The 22,002-nt window shown below is 40.5% G+C and overlaps 1 protein-coding gene across 2 annotated transcripts in view; it reads right to left on the bottom strand.

The window, feature by feature from the left end:
• The window catches only part of prkacba (protein kinase, cAMP-dependent, catalytic, beta a), a 31,262-nt gene extending 11,121 nt beyond the window's left edge, over nt 1-20,141 (bottom strand). The window contains exons 1-4 of one of the 2 annotated variants that reach the window (XM_029677053.2): nt 19,779-20,141; nt 6,062-6,123; nt 2,991-3,119; nt 1,474-1,572 (exon numbers count right to left, since the gene is read on the bottom strand). In XM_029677053.2, coding sequence (XP_029532913.1) covers nt 1,474-1,572; nt 2,991-3,119; nt 6,062-6,123; nt 19,779-19,824 — 336 coding nt within the window. In that variant the 5' untranslated portion in view covers nt 19,825-20,141. Of the gene's footprint in view, nt 1-1,473; nt 1,573-2,990; nt 3,120-6,061; nt 6,124-8,394; nt 8,659-19,778 lie in introns of those variants that run through there. The other variant, XM_029677051.2, reaches the window with a different exon arrangement.
• Between the last annotated feature and the right edge of the window lie 1,861 nt (nt 20,142-22,002).

Genomic DNA, 22,002 nt, shown 5'->3' with positions numbered 1-22,002 from the left:
TAATATTGTGATCAATGTAACTATTTTGCTGGATAACAATAAATACAACAATATTTGTATTGATTTCAATAGACAGTTACTTTACATTCGCATCAGGGCTATAGATAATTTTCCAGTGCCAAGTAAGACAGGTGAGATGGTAGCCTATGATTAAAAAGTAAGCCCTTTCATCTAACATTTCCAGGGAAAGCATGATTGTGCAACTGGTTAAAACAGAATCCATTATTATCAGATTCATTTGGGCATTTGTGAATATTGGCCTATAGGCTATATTATTCGCCACCTGAGGAAGTGGGAACTCAAAACACTTAGCTAGACTACTCTAAACATGATATTGTTGCTATATAGCCATATAGGCTAATTGATTTATCTATCGTACAAAAGAATTCCAGCGCTAGGCTTAGGCTACTTGATGTAGGCCTATCCACTGCAAATGGCGCGCTCCGCGGGCGCATCAAAACCAAACCATACTACAACTTACTCCAGTTGTAAAGTGGTGCCATGAATTCAATATTAAGAGGTGAGAAATAAAATATACTCACAGAAAGCTGTGACTCTCCTCTCTAACTGTAACAGCAGTTGCTTTGAAAACTGTAATTTTCCCGCAATTGCATTTTGAACAACGGTCATATGCTTGTGTTTCTCAGAATGCATCTTTCCCTCCTCCAGGCGCACAGTGGGGAGTTAGCGAGCCTCTCTAACACAGCAGCCGACAGGAAAACAGAGACAAGCAGATACTTTTCTAGCAGGAATCAACATACTCTCCCGGGTTCGATCCCAAGCGGTGTTACAGCTGGCCGTGACTGGGAGACCCATGAGGCGGAGCACAATCGGCCCAGCATCGTCCGGGTTAGGGGAGGGTTTGGCCGGCCAGGATTTCCTTGTCACATCGTGCTCCAGCGACTCCATGTGGCAGGCCAGGCGCCCGCGAGCTGTCTTGGTCGCCAGTTGTACAGCGTTTCCTCCGACACATTGGTGCGGCTGGCATCCGGGTTAAGCGAGCAGTGTGTTAAGAAGCAGTGCGGCTTGGCAGGGTCATGTTTCGGGGGAAGAATGACTCTCGACCTTCGCCTATCCCATACAGGAGTTACAGCGATGGGACAAGAATAACTACGAATAACTAATTGGATGTCATGAAATTTGGGAGAAAAAGGGGTAAAAAGTACCCTTTTTTTTAAAAATTTTTTACAGGAACCAACATAATGCATAGGCTATTACTGTCAACCAAACGGTTTTAGAACAATCTACAGCACGTGTCCAAATCATTCCACGGAGGGCCGGGTATCTGCAGGTTTTCTTTGAGACCCCTGATTTACAGTAACATTGTGTAGCAAAATCACAGAAAATGGCTGGGGTACCAAGGAAGGCCATTTTTGGTTTATCATCCAAGCTCTATTAGCAGGATAACACTGCTCATCTTTTTCACCAATTGTATGGTGCACATTTTAGGACATCCTACTGCTGCTGACATACCTTGAAGGAATACTCTAGTCTCACGAGAAAGGGGAAGGACACCGCCTGCAGTATTCTCTTTTCGTTTAGCGTGTGTTCTATCTGCTTCAGCTTCACCACCTGTGAGAACAATGAGAGAGGAGGCATAACGATGAGGAGAGGAGCACAATAGTACAGAGAAAAGTCACCAGTCATCTGATAAAAGTAATGCATGTGAGCGTACCACTAATGAAGAACATGTGACCACATCCCAAAGAAGAATTTATGGTGGTGGCTAACTTTGGAGATCAAGGAATGAGTGCCTGGGCAATAGTACTTTAGTCTATTTAAAAAAAACATTTTTTTTTTTTTTTTACATGCATTGAACGTGCAACTTACAATTGGCTCATTCATCCCCCTCCTCTCCCCTGTAACTATTCCCCAGGTCGTTACTGTAAATGAGAATGTGTTCTCAGTCAACTTACCTGGTAAAATAAAATAAATAAACTGGACCTATGTAGCATATTTGTTATCAGAATGCTAGTAGTGGGAACATGTGATGCTTACAAATCTACACACGAGAATAAAGAGAACAAAGTGTTTGCCTTTCCACATAAATTCATTTGATACACAGCAAAATAATAGTGTAAGAGACAATATCAAGGGAACATCCCTACTACATTTGGTGGCAGCCAATGCGATCTAGTCACCACAAGGCAGCACCATTTACGATGATCAGGGCAATTAAATATCAATAGGACAGCCCAATTGCTAATCTTTAACAGCTTTAGAATAGAGCATTATGTGGTAAAAATACCACAGTGTAGGTTTAAAGCCAAACTGTCAAGAGGTCATAGGTTCAAAAGGCACGTCAGTCACCGTTTGAAACCTGCATGGGACTGACATTTCATAAAATATCCTTCAAGTTAACAGACCCAAAGCAGGCAGCTGAAAAAAGTTACTTTGTAGCTAACAAAATATTGTTGCCTCAATGACTGGTTTACATTTTTAATTCAGATTTTCAACTAGTTTTCCCTGCTCTCACTGGGCCTAGCAAACACATTAAAAATGTACAAACACATTAATTTGAACTGAAACAGTGAGAACCGTTTAGTTCTGACCATCATGTGCCTTGATGTAAGATCAAGTTAACCCAAAAAATATACCAGTGCTATAACAAGCGTACAGGATCTCTCATACTGTCTCATTAAGTTTCACTTTAAAAATGTCAGGCAAAAAAATACAAGATGTATTTTGTGGTTAACCAAGCCTCACAGCACCTAAGATGTATTTCCATTTCCTTTTGAACTAGTGTAAACCCATGCTAGATAAAGCCATGCTTTCTCTGACACCAGCCAACTTTACTGTCCTAGGTGATTTAACCGGCCTAGGTTTTGTTCAACTTCATTCAAAACAAAACAGGGTCATGTTCATTAGGCACTAAACGGAAGAAAGCAAACTGAAACAGGGAAGGGCTACCTGGACATACCCAAAAAGGAAAGCTCATTTTCTTTTTCCGTTATCTAACCTAATGAACACAACCCAGTGCATGTACCCACTTTCTGTTTGTCCAGGATCTTCATGGCGTAGAACTGTTCTGTTCCTTTATGTTTCACCAACATCACTCTACCGAACGAGCCTGTGCCCAGAGTCTTCAGCCTGTCAAAGTCATCCAGTCCAGTTGTGCTCTGAGGAGGAAAACACATCCTTAAAATGGTGACAGCAAACAACAGTGAGCCGACATTAAAGTTGAAATTCAATACAGGGCAGCACACTTTAATGAAGGTAATTGTGCAGCGTTTACAGTCTATGCGATCTCCGCAAAGAACGGGTAATATGCCTTTAATTAAAAAGGCACATTACATTGTAGGCTGCTCATAGACTGTAGAAAGAATGGACGGAGCCATCGATGTGGTCACCCCATCGTTTACTTTGTGACGTCTCAGTGGCACATTTGAAGATCAGGAAGTGTCTTTTTAGCGTGTTGCCATCATGCTTCATGAAAGAGTTTTTGGAACATTGCATGCGCAGTTTGAGCTACTCTAGGAAGTGATGTTCAGTGTTCTTCCAAGGATTTTCTTAAGGTGGTGCTGCTGAGTACAAAGGCCAGATATTTTTTTTATTTTTAAACACCATTAAAGTTAAGGTTCAGCCATTTTGAATGTTCTATTGTTTTTGTGCATCTCTGAGTGATGTTCTATCGATTCTCTGGGTCATTTTATGTTTATGTGAGTTATTGGTGTTCGAGCAGGCAGAAATACGGCCGGTATTACGTGGCACCGTAAGTAAGTCGCTCTCACAGCATTGTAAGTTAAGAATACGACTTTTAGATTGCGAAAACGTCTATCGTACATGTCAGATTTGAATGCTGGCCGATGTCATAACTCTGGAGGATCTCTTCTCTCGAATGAGCCATTGAACATATTTTTACGATATTCCTACCTTGAGAAATGTGTAATTTAACTAGCACATTTTTCCTATCTGTCTGCCTCTTTGTCCAGGGTGCATTGCATGGTACAGTTGCCAGAGATACAGTTGAAGTCGGAAGTTTATATACACTTAGGTTGGAGTCATTAAAATTTGTCTTTCAACCACTCCACAAATTTCTTGTTAACAAACTATAGTTTTGGCAAGTCGGTTAGGACATCTACTTTGTGCACGACAAGACATTTTTCCAACAATTGTTAACAGACAAGATTATTTCACTTATAATTCACTATCACAAATCCAGTGGGTCAGAAGTTTACATACACTAAATTGACTGAGTCTTAGCTTGGAAAATTCCAGAAAATGATGTCATGGATTTAGAAGCTTCTGAAAGGCTAATTGACATAATTTGAGTCAATTTTCAATGACGGCCTAGGAACAGTGGGTTAACTGCCTTGTTCAGGGGCAGAACGACATTTTCACCTTGTCAGCTCTGGGATTCGATCTTGCAACCTTTCGGTTACAAGTCCAACACTAACCACTAGGCTATTCTAACTGACCTAAAACAGGGAATTTTTACTAGGATTAAATGCCAGGAATTATGAAAAACTGAGTTAAAATTTATTTTGCTAAGGTGTATGTTAACTTCTGACATCAACTGTATTATAGAAAGGAAATAGGAATCTAATGAATGAAGGAACGTATAACGCCCCACCCAGCAGACTGTCGACCAACCATGTTCACGTTGTCATGCAGTTGCTAAGCTAATCGTCACACAATCCTTTCTCCAAGTCAGTGTATATGTCAAGAAACCTGCCCATTTTCCTCAAAAGCACATAATGCCACGATTCCAAAGCTATACGATACTACAGATAGCATTTATGAACATCTTGGCCATGTTCTGTTATAATCTCCACCCGGCACAGCCAGAAGAGGACTGGCCACCCCTCATAGCCTGGTTCCTCTCTAGGTTTCTTCCTAGGTTTTGGCCTTTCTAGGGAGTTTTTCCTAGCCACCGTGCTTCTACACTTGCATTGCTTGCTGTTTGGGATTTTAGGCTGGGGTTCTGTACAGCACTTTGAGATATCAGCTGATGTACGAAGGGCTATATAAATACATTTGATGATTTTGATTGAAAACAGAGCAAAGTATTGTACAGTGATGAGAATGACCCTTTGTATCTCGTAGGAGTAGTGTTTGTTAATGAGGAGCAGCTGAGCAGAGTCCCAATCATTAAGAAACCATTGGAGTTAACCAAAATGGTGGAGAGAGTGCTGGGTAAAATGAAGGCTGTGAGGATCCTGGGAGGGGCTTATTTTGATTTAGAAACATTCTCAGTGAAGCCCTTTGTGTCCTTACCAGGGTCTTAACCTGACCGCAGTTTGGCGTCACAACCAACTTCAGTGGGCAAAAGCTCACCTTAGACAGCCACTGGCATGCTTGAAGTGTACCTTTACGGCTAAATCCCAGTTTCAACTGTACCGGGCAGATGGAAGGTCGCGTGTATGGCGTTGTGAGGTAGAGCAGTTTGATGATGTGAACAGAGTGACCCATGGTGGCGGTGGAGTTATGGTATGGCCATAAGCTACGTACAACAAACCCAATTGCATTTTATAGATGGCAATTTGAATGGACAGAGATACCGTGACGAGATCCTGAGACCCACTGTAGTGTCATTCATCCGCTGCCATCACCTCATGTTTCAGCATGATAATGCACGACTCCATGTCGCAAGGATCTGTACACAATTCCTGGAAGCTGAAAATGTCCCATTGAGAACTTATGGGATGCTCTGGATCGACGTGTTCCAGTTCCTGCCAATATCCAGCAACTTCACACAGCCATTGAAGCGGAGTGGGACAACATTTCACAGGCCACAATCAACAGCCATATCAACTCTATGCGAAGGAGATGTGTCGCGCTGCATGATGCAAATGGAGGTCACACCTGATACTGACTGGTTTTATGATAACGCCCCTAATATATATATATATTTTTTTAAAGGCATCTGAACATCTGTATTCCCAGTCGTGTAAAAAATAATTGATTAGGGCCTAATTTATTTATTTAAATTGACTGACTTCCTTATATGAACTGTAACTCCATAAAATCTTTGAATTTGTTGCATGTTGCGTTTATATTTTTGTTCAGTGTAGTATTTTGTTACCTATGGGAAAGAAGTATTTTGTTATTGATCTCTTACCTGTGGTGGGCACTCCCATTTTCGTAAAAAATCTTCTTTGGCTTTAGCTAAGAACTCTTTCACTGAAAGGTGAAGAAAGAAGACAATTAGCACAGAATAAACACAGGTTAGACAGGTCTATAGACCTATTGCATTTCTACTTAGATCAGAGTTGCTGGGTATCTAACAGTCAACATGTTCAGGGGATCACACTAACTACATAAACCGTTAGTAAGGTCAGGCCAAAGTAAAGTACCAGGTAGAGGTACTGTACTTAAAACATCTTTATTAGCTAGCAATTTACAATGAAGAGATGCAAAGAGCACTCACAGGCGTTATAGATAGCCAATTCAAAGAGTAACAACAGTGCATTCGTTTCAGAGGGTTAACACTATTGAAGGGGGAAAAAATGTAATTAAAATTCAGCAAAAGTTTTAAAAGCCACAGCAAACTAACTACAGTGCAGGCATAGAAAGTGCTTTGCGGAAACCACAGCAGACATGAGCAGTCCATAGTCACCGAGGAATGACAAAGTAATTGGCTAAATCCATGAGTTAGTCATGATGTTACTATTGAAGAAAAGCCACACATTTTCTACTGTTTTAGCAACAGCCAGGTTGTAGTCCTAGCCTATTTGTTGAATGATATCTAGGCTATTGGCTGTCTGCTCTCTCTGTGACTTAGGACAGCTTATGGAAGAGAATGCGCATACCAAAAGTCTCTAGTTCACCAAGGTTTTTTCAGGAACATTCACCCACATGGAAGGAAATGATGAAGAGGAGAAAGAGGGAAGAAATGTTTATGTAAAAACAAGAATATTAGCTAGATACTTAAGTGGGTTAGATGTAACAACAAAATTACATTGGAGAAGACAACATAAGACTGTGCAATTTCAAATAGCCTAACTCAAATGGATTAGCCTGAAACCACTGGAGTTGGGGGGAATCTCAGTTTAATAAATAAACATGGATTTAATTAATTAATTGGAAGTCCACAATCTTCACAAAATCAACTCTCAATACATGAATGTAACTTCAGTTCATTCCCTAACTTGACTGGATTTCAGCCCAACTAATGTCTACATATCAGATTTGTCTAAATCTCAATTATGTCTCTAAAAGGCAAAACGTTAAGACTGAGCTAGCTGTTGAGCTGACAGGGTTTCTGCATGCAGCCTAAGCCATGTCATTGGAGAACTTCCTGTCTGTCTGTAGCAGGAGTTGTAGCTCACTGCTGTAACTACACGATAATAGGGGCGTCTATTTCCATGGGCCTCTCATGTCTGACATATAGTAGGCCTAACTGGTAAGGGAGACTACGTCTCTCACTAGCTGTTTGAAAGCTCACTGACCCCTCTAACTGACATTGAACGTAACATAGGACTGTTAAGGATAGATCATTAGAAAGAGGAGAAAAAAATGTTTAAAATAAAAATCAGAATAGAATACAAACCATCCACCCTCCCCGGCCAAGAAGTGGCACAAAGAAAATGACAGGACAGAGAGATCTCATTCAGACGAGGCAACAGAGACTGACTGCAACAATGATGCTGCGCATTTACAATATACATTACACGTTGATGACAGTGCAGTTTGTGTACGATACATCATCGAAGTTACAAAGAAGGTTTTAAGAAGAACAAATAGCTACATAGACCTAGTTACTGGTGTGTTTTCTTCCTGGTGAATTCAATACATTATCTAATAACTTCCTGACTTTGGGCACTGGATTCCAGGGCACGTAGCACTAGGTAGTGTTTTATGGGACTGACTCTGTGTAAGAACTAACCTAACTCTCCATGCAATTTTAGATCCATGGTGAAGATCAACCGAATGCTTCTATAGTTAGTAACATTGAGGAATCAAGCAAGTTCCATGGTTGTCATATATCAAGAAAAAAAAAACAATGAAAACAAGTTTCAGTAGGTCACTTCTGGTTTCATACCATTTGCTTCTGTTAAAACTTTAGTGTGTTTTAAGATTAATCTTTTGGTTTTTCAGACCCTGTGTGCCTTTAGTTTAGCCTAAAGCACCAGTCTGGTCTCACTCTGGTTTAATTATCAGCCCTGACAAGTTTGAAGGAAACACAAGGCTCAGTTAAAGCGTATAGACTCAATTAGAAAAAGCACCAAAAAGTCAAGTGTTACTGTGTACATGTAGCCATAAAGATACCAGGGGTGTATTCACTAGAAACTTAATATTTACTGGTTAGGGTTTTGCCAACGTTGACGTCAGCAATTATCAAATAAAAGCAGTTACACAAGTTGAGAGTTTGAGCTCGTCTAATAATTAGACCCACTTGGTTACACCTGCCTATTTTGATAGCTACAGCATGAAGAGCACACAGTAACTTACTCAACTTATCCCAAATGATGGTGAACTCTGAGACATGAGGCCCCTCACTCTCCTGGGCTTTTTGCTCTTGGTTGCCTTTGCGATACCTGTTGAAGAATCGGCTGGCAAGGTCGTCCAGCTTTAGGAAGGAATGATCCTTTCCCTGGGCCATTTAGAATTGAAATGGCGTTTTTCCCTTCCCAACGACTAGATCAAACTTCCAGCTAAAAGGTAAGCAAACCGTTTTTCAACTGGAGGCCATACAGAGTGATATACACTTCCTGTTTGTGATGAATTGCAAACTGCGATGCTTGACTAACCACACACTAACATAGTATGGGCTTCCTGTTCAACTGTACTTCAGTTCTTGTAAAAGAAAGCCGCTTCAGAACTCTAGACCACCGTCTAAACTATTTTCACTTTCATACTAGATTTTAACAGCAAAAATGTGTTTAAAAAACGTACAAAAACATTGCATCACAAAACGATGCACTGTGTTCAAGAACGTTCAACATTTTGTAAACAATACATCTAGGTCTATGATATAGGCTATTTAAACAAAGGTGATATTGCTCTCTAGTGGTAATGCATAAAGTTTCTCCAGAGTTTTATAGTCTGTTGCATGCCCATCACTACAACTTGATAACCTTATTTTTATTAGATTACATTGTAGAATGGACAAATAATACATCTGGTACCTGTAGAATATGTAGAAAAAAATATACAGTACCAGTCAAAAGTTTGGGCATACAGTCTCATTCCAGGGTTTTTCTTAATTTTTACTATCTTGTACATTGTGGAATAATAGTGAAGACATCAAAACTACAAAATAACACACATGAAATCATGTACTAACCAAAAGTGTTAAAAATCGAAATATATTTTATATTTGAGATTCTTCAAAAGTAGCCACTCTTTCCCTTGATGACAGTTTTCCACACTCTTGGCACTGTCCCCCAGTCATAACGCTTTTGTGTGGAATAAAACTTTATTTTATTGTCAAGCAGTCAGAGGCAATATCCTAGTCATATAACCAAGCAAAGATATCCCCCTCTTTCTAAATAGATATTTCCATCTTCGTCCATGAAACCAATCGCATGTGCATTTTAGAATGGCACTTTCCCACAAATTACATTTTGGAACATTTGCGCATACCGCCATGTGGGGCACATTCATACCTTTTGAACCATTTGGGCTAGAGACACACGGTTTTCAGTAAAGTAATGGTGAAGCCATGACAGTGACGAAGCTGTGCCCAGTTTTTATCTATGGCACTCAGGCTGCACTAGGAAGGAATACAGTTTGACTGTGGAAAAAGTTTCCGGCTGAAAATGAGTCTTACAGGCTACTTGACCAGTGACCGGCACTTACAGAAAACAGAGCCGTCCCTACGCTTTTGGGCAGATTCAAACCCTACTGTTACGCTTGTTTACACTGACCTGCACTGGGGTCGGAATGCAATCATGGGTACGTTAAGACACCGTGGACCCGGCGCGATATACGGGTAATGGAGTACAGTGGCATATCCAACCCCTTCATTGAGGTACATTTTCTGACAAATCTCCCCCTCTGTCACGGATGCCATGGTTGCCCTTAGTTTGAAGATGTAATCCGGAGCATTCTGGGTTCTCTTGTCGACTCAGTCTGAATAGTTGCAATCAAATGTCAGAATTTTCTCCCTCTCCTTAGCTATCATACTCTAATCCACTGATTTCAAAACTCGGTCTTCCAGAAAGTGGAGAGCAACACTTATGCAGTTCTACTACATGAAATCTTTCAAAAAAGAAGTGTTAGAAAGGAATACCTACACATGACCAACTCATATTATAGACAGAAGCGTGCAACATGGCAGACCAATCCAAACTCATCTCTCGGCATGTCCAGCCCACTCATTATCTCAGCCAATCATGGCTAGCGGGACGGTTGCTGTCGTTTTCCATGGCTCAACCAACTAGGTTCGTAATTTAACAATTGTATTCGTATTTACATATGGAATAGAAGTTTGTTATTATGACACATGAAAGTTCACATGTTCCAGAAGGCATTTCTGCCAAAAAAGTTCTAATGGCTCTCCTGTGAAGTAGTGACGTGCGACATACGCCTAGTTTCCTGAAACGAGTCACAATAAAGCTGTCAACGCTAAACTAATGTTGAGATGTTCAGACTGACCCAACTTAAAATGCATTCAGATTTGATATTACTTATACTTAATAATTTCACATTTGCATAAATTAACATGGTTTGAAGTAGAACCACAGTAATATAGTGGCAGCTATTTAAATAGCCCTGCTCCTTGGTCAGTTAAGTTACAAAACCTTAACCTTAAAACCTTTCAGGCTATCCTATCATATAATAATAGTTGTAAAAGGTTAAGAATTGTAACACCAACAGTAACTCTTGAACCGTTTCAAGCTAAAGACATCAAACCAACTTTCTCACATTCAGGCTAACTTCAAATTCGTAACCCTTTAAAAATAGCTTTACTTCTGATATTGAGATGTGCCGTCTCTTTCAGATCATCATTATCACAAGTAGTCCTATAATAAATGTGGCCACATATGCTCCCGGCAGGTCCAGTTATTCAGGAAAGCTTAACACATGCTCTGCCTCCTCTCCAATCAGTGGCTATTCCTTGCGCACCTCGACCATAATCCTTCAAAATTGCCAAAATGCGTATAATTTTTCTTTTTAAATGTATTACCTGTTATATGTGGCATGAACACAAGTCAATGTTTTATTCAGTTTAGGTTACTTCAAAAGTCTCTTGTAGACATGTGCACATTAATCCCAAAAATAAATTCCAGCATCCTCAAAATGGATTGACATTAAACAGGTTTCCATCTAACCTTTTTATGAGAGTAAAGTACATATTGGATTTTTCTTTAAAGTCACGACATTATGGGCAGGCAATATTAAACTGGGGAAATTGTGTCACTTCTCTTGCGTTCATTGCACGCAGAGTCAGGGTATATGCAGCAGTTTGGGCCGCCTGGCTCGTTGCGAACTAATATGCCAGAATTTTATGAGATAACATTGAAGGTTGTGCAATCTAACAGCAATATTTAGACTTATGGATGCCACCCGTTACATAAAATACAGAACGTTCCGTATTTCACTGAAAGAATAAACATTTTGTTTTCGAAATGATAGATTCCGGATTTAACCATATTAATGACCTAAGGCTCGTATTTCTGTGAGATTATATTATAATTAAGTCTATGATTTGATAGAGCAGTCTGACTGAGCAGTGGTAGGCGCAGCGGGCTCGTAAGCATTCATTCAAACAGCACTTTACTGCGTTTGCCAGCAGCTGTTTATGACTTCAAGCCTATCAACTCCCGAGATTAGGATGGCAATACTAAAGTACCTATTAGAACATACAACAGTCAAAGGTATATGAAATACAAATGGTATAGAGAGAAATAGTCCTATAATAACTAAAACTTCTTACCTGGGAATATTGAAGACTCATGTTAATAAAAGGAACCACCAGCTTTCATATGTTCTCATGTTCTGAGCAAGGAACTTAAACCTTAGCTTTTTTACATGGCACATATTGCACTTATACTTTCTTCTCCAACACTTTGTTTTTGCATTATGTAAACCAAATTGAACATGTTTCATTATTTATTTGACACTAAATAGATTTTATTGATATATTATATTAAGTTAAAATAAGTGTTCATTGTTCATTCAGTATTGTTGTAATTGTCATTATTACAAGAAATATATAAAAATCAGCCGAATAATCAGTATCGGCTTTCTCTGGTCCTCTAATAATTGGTATCGCCGTTAAAAAAATCGTAATCGGTCGACCTCTAGATTGTGCCCATAGGCGACGTTGTTGCCGGTGATGTCTGGTGAGGACCTGCCTTACAACAGGCCTACAAGCCCTCAGTCCAGCCTCTCTCAGCCTATTGCGGACAGTCCGAGTCCTGATGGAGGGATTGTGAGTTCCTGGTGTAACTCGGGCAGTTGTTGTTGTCCCACAGGTGCGATGTTCAGATGTACCGATCCTGTGCAGGTGTTGTTACGAGGACGATCAGCTGTCCGTCCTGTCTCCCTGTAGCACTGTCTTAGACGTCTCACAGTACGGACATTGCAATTTATTGCCCTGGCCACATCTGCAGTACTCATGCCTCCTTGCAGCATGCCTAAGGCACGTTAAATAAGGAATGGATTAAGACTATATACATCTGTCAGAGCAGCATTGGACTAAGATAATGTGGCATAGAATAGAGTACAGTATAAACATATATGGGTGATGCAAAATTTACACACAATTAAAATGACTAAGATACAGTAAAATAGTGTGGAGTGCAGTTTATACATATCAGCTGAGTAATGCTAGATACGGAAAGGTTATTAAAGTGGCTAGTGATCCATTTCTAAAAGTGGCCAGTGATTCCAAATCGATGTCTATATGCAGCCGCCTCTGATGTGCTAATGATGGCTGTTCAGCAGTCTGATGGCCTTGAGATAGGAGCTGTTTTTCAGTCTCTTAGACCCAGCTTTGACGAACTTTTGTGGGCAGTGCAGTTGCCATAACAGGCTGTGATACAGCCTTAAAGGATGCTCTCAATTGTGCATCTGTAAAAGTTTGTGAGCGTTTTAGGAGTTAAGCCAAATTTCTTCAGCCTCGAGGTTGAAGAGGCGCTGTGGTGCCTTCTTCACCGCACTGTCTTTGTGGGTGGACCATTTCAGTTTGTCAGTGATGTGTACACCAAGGAACTTGGTATACACAGAAGCTTTCCACCTTCTCCACTGCGGTCCCACTGCTGTTTCCTGAAGTCCACGATCATCTCCTTAGTTTTGTTGACGTTGCACGAGAGGTTGTTTTCCTGGCACCACACTCCCAGAGGCCTCACCTCCTCCCTGTCGGTTGTTTCATTGTTGTTGGTAATCAAGCCTACTACTGTTATGTCATCTGCAAACTTGATGATTGAGTTGGAGGCGTGGTTGGCCATGCAGTCATTGGTGAACAGGGAGTATAGTAGGGGGCTGAGGACACACCCTTGCGGGGCCCCAGTGTTGAGGATCAGCGAAGAGGTGTTTCCTACATGCAACACAGTTGCAGTCCAGGACCCAGTTGCACAGAGTGGGGTTCAGACCCAGGGCCTCAAGCTTTATGAGCTTTGAGGGTACTATGGTGTTAAATGCTGAGCTATAGTCAATGAACAGCATTCTTACATAGGTATGCCTCTAGTTCAGATGGACAGGGCAGTGTGCAGGCGATTGCATTGTCTGTGGATCTATTGGGGCGGTAAGCAAATTGAAGTGGGTCTAGGGTGGCAGGTAAAGTAGAGGTGATATGATTGATTTGGACAATTAACCTCTTTGGGCTAGAGGGCAGCATTTTGACGTCTAGATGAAAAGCATGGCCAAAGTAAACTGCCTGTTACTCAGGCCAAGAAGCTAGGATATGCATATAATTGGTAGATTTAGATAGAAAACACTCTAAAATTTCTAAAACTTAAAATAATGTCTGTGAGTATAACAGAACTGCTATGGCAGGCAAAACACCAAGGACAAACCATCCAAAAAATATATATTTTCAGCCAACCACTGATTCCAATGGCTGTCATGTTTATTATGAGGCGAAATCCTCCCAGATTGCAGTTCCTAGGGCTTCCACTAGATGTCAATAGTCTTTAGAGTTTCAGGCTTGTTTATGGAAAAATTTGTTACAATTTGTAGTATTTCTAAGTGCCACTTAGAGCCACTTATTTCTCCCATTTTGGCTGTAATGTTTTCATGCGTGTGGATAAGAGCTCGTTCTTTGTTGTTTATCTCCGGTAAAGACAATAACGATTCTCCGTCTTAAATTGTATCGTTGATTTACGTATTAGGGTACCCGAGGTTTGATTATAAACGTTGTTTGACTTGTTTGGAGAAGTTTATTGGTAACGTTTGGGATTAATTTTGTGTGCATTTTGAAGGAGGGAAAAAGGTGGATTATTGATTGAAGCGCGCCAGCTAAACTGAGTTTTTGGGATATAAAGAAGGACCATTTGTTATGTAGCTGGGACCTTTTGGAGTGCCAACAGAAGAAGATCTTCAAAGGTAAAGCATTTATTATATCGCTATTTCTGACTTTCATGGAGCACCTGCCTGGTTGAAGAATGTTTTTTATGCTTTTGTATGCGGGGCGCTGTCCTCAGATAATCGTATGGTGTGCTTTCGCCTTAAAGCCTTTTTGAAATCTGACACAGTGGCTGGGTTAACAAGACATTAAGCTTTATTTTGATGTGTGACACTTGTATTTTCATGAATGTTAAATATTTATATTTCTGTCATTTGAATTTCGCGCTCTGCAATTTCACCGGATGTTGTCGAGGTGGGTCGCTAGCGGAACGCCTGCGCCAGAAAGGTTAATAGACAATGCAGTAAATTAAACATCCGTCACGTCCAGGACCGGAGTCTACGCAGACCGGTGCACCATAGCTCCAATCAGAACTGTAGTAGTTATTTTTGCAAACAAGCCATTGCCACAGGCATGTAATCATTCATTTTGAATTGGACTGTGTATTTACAGGCAGTTGCAACAGCGCAACTTTAGATCATGAGAACGCATTTCTGAAAGCCACAAAATACACCCGAATGGATTAATGCTAATACCTGACTTGTTTCAGGAAACAAGGCATATGACGCATTTCACTGGAGGCATTTGAATGTAAACATGCCTTCTGAAACATGTGAACTTTCATGTGCCTTAAACTTGTACTCAATCCATAAACACGAATACATTTGTTTAATTACGAGCCTCCTTAGTTTAGTCACGGAAAAAGACAGGAACCGTCCCACTAGCCATGATTGGCTGAGAAAATGGATGAGCTGGACATGCCGGGAGATGAGTTTGGATTGGTCTGCCATGTAGCGTGCTTCTGTCTGTTATGCGAGCTGATCAGTATGTGTTGCTACTCCTTTCTACCGTGCCATTTTTTAAAGATATAACTTTAGACATCGAGAACTACAAAAGTTTTGCTACTTTTCTTAACAACATTGATGCCCTGAATTTAGCAGGCGCTATCGACATATCAGTTGGAAAAAGTTATGGGCTACTTTCTGCACAACGCTGGCCAAACAAGATGTAGCTACAAACAAAACGGAGTTAAATGGTTCCAGTCTGCCGTGATATTGCAAGTTAACGCATACTGCTAGTTAGCAAGCGAACGTTAGCTTGCTGGCTCACTAGCTTACGTTACGTGTATGATCTGCGTAGTAATATTATTCAAATCAGAAATCTATTTGCATTGCTAGTTACAGCCTAATCTTAGCTAGCTAACATTGAACGTAGTTTCTACCTGCAGATTCATACTACAGCTATGACAATGTTGGTATTGGTAGCAGTAAGAGTTGAGATTATGCCTGTTCATTGTTTAGCAAGCTACCTACCTGGCTAGCTACATGTCTAAACAAGACTCCACTTCGGCCAGATTATTACATCACCCACCAAATTAGCCAGGTGTTTCTGGGAGTGATTACAGCAATCTATTGTGTTTCATTAACATGTGTACATGTCTAGACAATAGTGACCCATTCACTTAGCTCGATGTGGCTGGGGTTTGGTAATTGCATTTCCTTCACATGACCCATCAATTTAGACAAGTGGGTCGGTTAAGTGTCATCTAATAATTATAAAATATTTTTATCTGGACACTTTGTTTTTGATATTGCTACTATGCAAGTACCATCTCTACCGTTTACACCTTCTGTATCCTGTGACAAATAAAAGTCGATTTTATTTGATATAGCCTGTTTACCACATTGCCTCACATGTGAATCCTTAAAGAAATGGGTGGGGGTAAGGCTTAAGAGAGGGTAAACAATGCTGTATGAGTTTAGACCAATGCCGTTGGGGGTACGCCAAATAAAATGTTTCACATTTTTAAAAAATACAAAAGTAATTTTTTACATTTTTTCCCTTCACATTTTCAAACAGTCCATTTATATTTTGCAACTAGGCTATACATTTGGGCGAGGTTTCTCTCGCCTGAGTAGTTTCACTGCCAAAAATAAAAGTTACACCATCTAGTGTTCAGCGAAATAACAGAATGACAAATACAAGTAGCAGAGTCAAACAATTGAAATCCAATCACATTACCCGTTACTGTCTCGCAGGAATTCCACTAAAGGTCTGTATGAGCCAAACGTAGCTGTTGCTCACGTTGGTATCTGTACTGATGACGCAAAAGCCATGACAGGGAAACATAGTGGAGTGGGAACGCGTGTGCAAGCAGTTGCTCCCGATGCCACTTGGGTACACTGCAGCATACACTGAGGCTCTTGCTGCCAAGGGAATGCCTGACAGCTTGAAAGATGTTTTGGACACTACAGTGAAAACTGTTAAAGCAAGGCCCCTGAACTCTCGTGTATTTTCTGCACTATGCAATGATGTGGGCAGTGACCATGTAACGCATTTACAACATACAGAAGTGCACTGGTTATCAAGGGGCAAAGTATTGACACATTTTTTTTAAATTGAGAGACAAGCTTAAAGTTTTCTTTACTGACCATCATTTTCACTTGTCTGACCGCTTGCGTCATTACGAGTTTCTCACATGACTGACCTATCTGGGTGATGTTTTTTCTCGCCTGAATAATCTGAATCTAGGATTACAGGGACGCGTCACATCTATATTAAATCTGCGGGACAAAATTGAGGCTATGATTAAGAAGTTGGAGCTCTTTTCTGTCTGCATTAACAAGGACAACACACAGGTCTTTCCATCATTGTATGATTTTCTTGGTGCAAATGAACTCAAGCTTATGGACAATGTCAAATGTGATATAGCAAAGCACCTGAGTGAGCTGGGTGCGCAATTACGCAGATAATTTCCCGAAATGGACGATACAAACAACTGGATTCAGTCTACTTAACGATATCTGAACAAAAGAGCCTCATCGAAATTGCAACAGGCGGTTCTGTGAAAATCACCCCGTCACCCCGCTCCTCCGCTCTCTCCACTGGCTTCCAGTTGAAGCTCGCATCCGCTACAAGACCATGGTGCTTGCCTACGGAGCTGTGAGGGGAACGGCACCTCAGTACCTCCAGGCTCTGATCAGGCCCTACACCCAAACAAGGGCACTGCGTTCATCCACCTCTGGCCTGCTCGCCTCCCTACCACTGAGGAAGTACAGTTCCCGCGCAGCCCAGTCAAAACTGTTCGCTGCTCTGGCCCCCCCCCAATGGTGGAACAAACTCCCTCACGACGCCAGGACAGCGGAGTCAATCACCACCTTCCGGAGACACCTGAAACCCCACCTCTTTCAGGAATACCTAGGATAGGATAAAGTAATCCTTCACACACCCCCTTAAAAGATTTAGATGCACTATTGTAAAGTGGCTGTTCCACTGGATGTCTTAAGGTGAACGCACCAATTTGTAAGTCGCTCTGGATAAGAGCGTCTGCTAAATGACTTAAATGTAAATGTAAATGTAAAATTTAATTTAATCAGAATAGGGCTGCGCTCAGAGTTTCTTTCCTTGGCAAATAGCGCTATTAAGACACTGATGCCCTTTGCAACCACGTACCTATGTGAGTGGATTCTCAGCCCTCACTAGCATGAAAACTAAATACAGGCACAGACAATATGGAAAACAACATAGCAGAGTTATGTGCATTCTTTCAAGCATTATTAACCTGTGGTGAGTTATTCACCATTTTTTATGAACAAATAAAGTTTTATATGTAAGATGGCTAAATAAAGAGCAACATTATTGATTATTATTATTTGTGCCCTGGTCCTACAAGAGCTCTTTGTCACTTCCCAAGAGCCGGGTTGTGATAAAAACTCATGTTAAATAAATAGATTGTATAGTGTGTGTGTGTGGCAGGCTTACAATGACAGCACAAAACAATGACGGCACAAAACTAAATTTTGAGAGTGCGCCGACCCTGGTGCTAGAGGGGGTAAGCAACTGGAGGGTGAATGTTTGAAGTGGCACGGGACTATAACAAGTTTGGGAACCACTAGTGTAGACAAAGAAGAGCTCTCCAGTTGGTGTACCAAAACATTCAAGGGCCATTTTCTCAAAAGTGGGGTTACAAGTTTATCAACTTTCAAAGCATGCAATGTATGATAAACCATTTTCTAGCTCCGAGTCTCTACTTTTATAACAATTTCTAGTGTTGCTACATAAGAGCGAATCGAGGCATTCGGTCACATGTGTCAACGCCATGGGAGTCCTCTTATATTTAGGAACTTTACAGTCCTATAGATCAAACAACCATGGCAAGGTAGGCTGGCACCTTCAGACAAGAGTGCTCTGAAATCGGAGTACATAGCTTGCCAGAGTGACTTTGCGAACACAAGCGATATGCTAACTGGACAACAGTCGTTCAGTATAGCTAGCGAGCAAAGTTATTCACATTTCTTGCTAGTTAACAAAATGACACGTGCATCTCTAGCTGTGTAGCTACTGAAAAACGATACAAGGGGGGAAAAGTCAGTCAGTCATCCACTCCTCCAATGACATTACGCCCCGCTAGCAGCTAGGTAGATAGCTAACATTAGGCTCTGTTTTTAGCTTGCTACATAAATACATATTAGTTATGACTGACTTGGGATCATTGCCCTTGCTAGTTTGATTAATTGACATTCCCTGCCTTAGTTACCTTAGTCCATGTTATTGAGTCATTGAAACTTTAACAACCTGAAAATGTATTGGTGAATATGAATCATGCATTGAACTGCATCCATTTATTCTGCCACTTGACTCATGCCTTAGTGTACTAGACTCATGCCTTAGTCTAGCAGTAACTTACATCATGGAATGTTGAGTTTTACATTTTTAAAACTTCAAAGTTGGTTTTGTATTATAAACTGGGAATGTTATATTTTTTACTGAAATTATAAACTGATGATTGTCTGTTTCATATTTGCAAAGTAGTTCAAACGCTGCCAGTTCCACTTTAATGTCAGCGGTTTTCTGAAATAAAAAACGTTAGCAAACAGTTCAAGTTACCACGTTATAGTAACGTTAACTACTTTACTTACGTAGCTGCTAAATTAGGTAGCTGGTTATATAACTACAGTAACTGGACAGCCAATGTCTTCGTGAATATCAACATTTAACATGTAAATTGTTATTTACTGTCTGACACTTTGCAAAATGTTTAGCTAGCTAACGTTACTCAAACACAATTGCATTAGTATACCCTCCCTCCCCCACCCTGTTGCACCGCTGGTAGTACGACGGCCGCATCGTCTACCCAACTGTCAGTGTAGCTAGCTAGTTAGCTCGTTAACGTTAGCGCACTGTTGCTAACGATTGTTACGTTAGTTAGCTAAGCCAGTTCGTCCCCTAACGTTAGCCTGCAATCCTTTATCAAATTGGCTCTTGAAATAACGAACATCATTAGTTAGCTAGCTTTTCAGGGAAGATAGCAATGATCACTTACCGCTCTCTTGTTCGTTGCCTTTCTTAGCTGTAGCGGCGTTTCCCATCGTACTCAAATTAAGACACGGCGATATATTTGAAACGATGGTGGTGTTGATGGGTCCGTAGCTAACAAGCTATTAGTCTTCTGACAGATACTTAATGTTCTGCTTATTAGCCAACGTTACTGTAGCTGGATGGCTAACTAACATTTATTCCGTTAGTTGCACTACCGAATGGGACTCTGCCAACCCCTTTGACCTTTCTTGCGGTTTACTTTATCGTTAGATGCCTATTAGTGTAACACCTCTATGTCACTGACATAAAGACATAGTCAGGCTTTTCACCTCAGCCTGTCGTTCCACCAGCGCAACAAAAAAAACAACAACAATATTTTTGCTAACACCGGAAATTACGAAAACTTAATCTTCTTCTATAATATTATGGTGGTCCGCAAACAAACGTTAGATGTGAAGTCCGCCACCTACTGTACTGGAGTGTGTAGTCAATCACAGTTTAGACTAAATTAATAAAGAAACATTAAGATAAACTAAACCCTACTATCTAATCCTCCTAAAAAAGAGCCCTACTAACTTCAAACCCTCCCTCATCCACCAAATCCCTACACATCTATCTTTCCCTCTCTTCCTAGTACTGGTACTTACAAAAATACATCAACACATGCTTTATTGTTTCATCAACCATACACAAACCATTTGCATGCTTGCCAACCAGATATAAGTATATAATAAATGCAATGTACAATTTCCGAGCAAAAACTACCTCTTCCTTCCTAATCTGACCCTTGAATCTTAGTCCACCAACCTTTCTTTGGAGGGCATAAAAATTCCGCCCTTGGGCTCTGATTCCTACCTCTGTTGCCATACATCTATCATAATGGCTCTAATCTTACATTTGATTTCACTTCTACACAGTGGAGCATGAATATAAATTGTATATCTTTTTAAAGGTCATTTGGCCCACTCCCGAATTCACTACACCTTGTCTCTCGATTCTCCATAATAACAATAATGCCTCCAATAGTAGGTCACTTCTATTAAATGTATTTATTTTTTATTTCACCTTTATTTAACCAGGTAGGCTAGTTGAGAACAAGTTCTCATTTACAACTGTGACCTAGCCAATATAAAGCATAGCAGTGTGAACAGACAACAACACAGAGTTACACATGGAGTAAACAATAAACAAGTCAATAACACAGTAGAAAAAGAAAAAAGAGTAATATACATTGTGTGCAAAAGGCATGAGGAGGTAGGCGAATAATTACAATTTAGCAGATTAACACTGGAGTGATAAATTATCAGATGGTCATGTGCAGGTAGAGATACTGGTGTGCAAAAGAGCAGAAAAGTAAATAAATAAAAACAGTATGGGGTTGAGGTAGGTAAATTGGGTGGGCTATTTACCGATGGACTATGTACAGCTGCAGCGATTGGTTAGCTGCTCAGATAGCAGATGTTTAAAGTTGGTGAGGGAGATAAAAGTCTCCAACTTCAGTGATTTTTGCAATTCGTTCCAGTCACAGACTGACAAACTATTCAATACAGAATCTGAGCATACTACAATTCTGACGTCCTGGAGGGCAGCTACTACTATCGCCAACAGTTCAACAGAGTATACTGACAGTTCATCTGTTATTCTTCAACATAACTCCACATCAACTTGCGTGATGTAAATGCCTGCTCCTGTATGACCACTATCTGGGTCCTTGGAGCCATCTGTAAAAATCTGTAAACTATAAAAGCTTCTACCAATGTAATTATTAACCGGTTCCCCTATATCACTCACTTTGGTCTCTTCACCAGTGGTTAATGCGTCTGACCAAGGACTTGGGCATGTCCTACGTCGACAATTTTGACTCCTTCTGGAATAGGCCTGGCTACTTTGTGGAAGACTGAATTCACCTGGGTGAAAATGGCTCCCGGCTGTTGTCATCAAACATTGGATAGGTTGTTGGTCAACTAAATTGATGCGATGACAATATTAGCATTACATGTAAGTCAGTTTTTACCATCTCCTCTTTGGTCTCTATGAGACTTCCACATGTTGTATCTGAAAGTGGTGACATGCCAAATGGTGCTAACTGGATAAATGTAATTGTTATTTCTACTTTGTTTTATTTTCCTAATAGGTATAATCCAATCTTTGAGTCTCATGTTGTGCTGAAATCTCAAAGTAATCTGACTTGTATTGAAACTCGGTATGATTTTAAATGCAGAAATAGT

The sequence above is a fragment of the Oncorhynchus nerka genome, linkage group LG13 (genome assembly GCF_034236695.1).
Source record: "Oncorhynchus nerka isolate Pitt River linkage group LG13, Oner_Uvic_2.0, whole genome shotgun sequence".
NCBI classification, from domain to species: domain Eukaryota; kingdom Metazoa; phylum Chordata; class Actinopteri; order Salmoniformes; family Salmonidae; genus Oncorhynchus; species Oncorhynchus nerka.
Note: the sequence above shows the minus strand (reverse complement) of the source record. Positions and strands in the feature narration are given on the sequence as shown.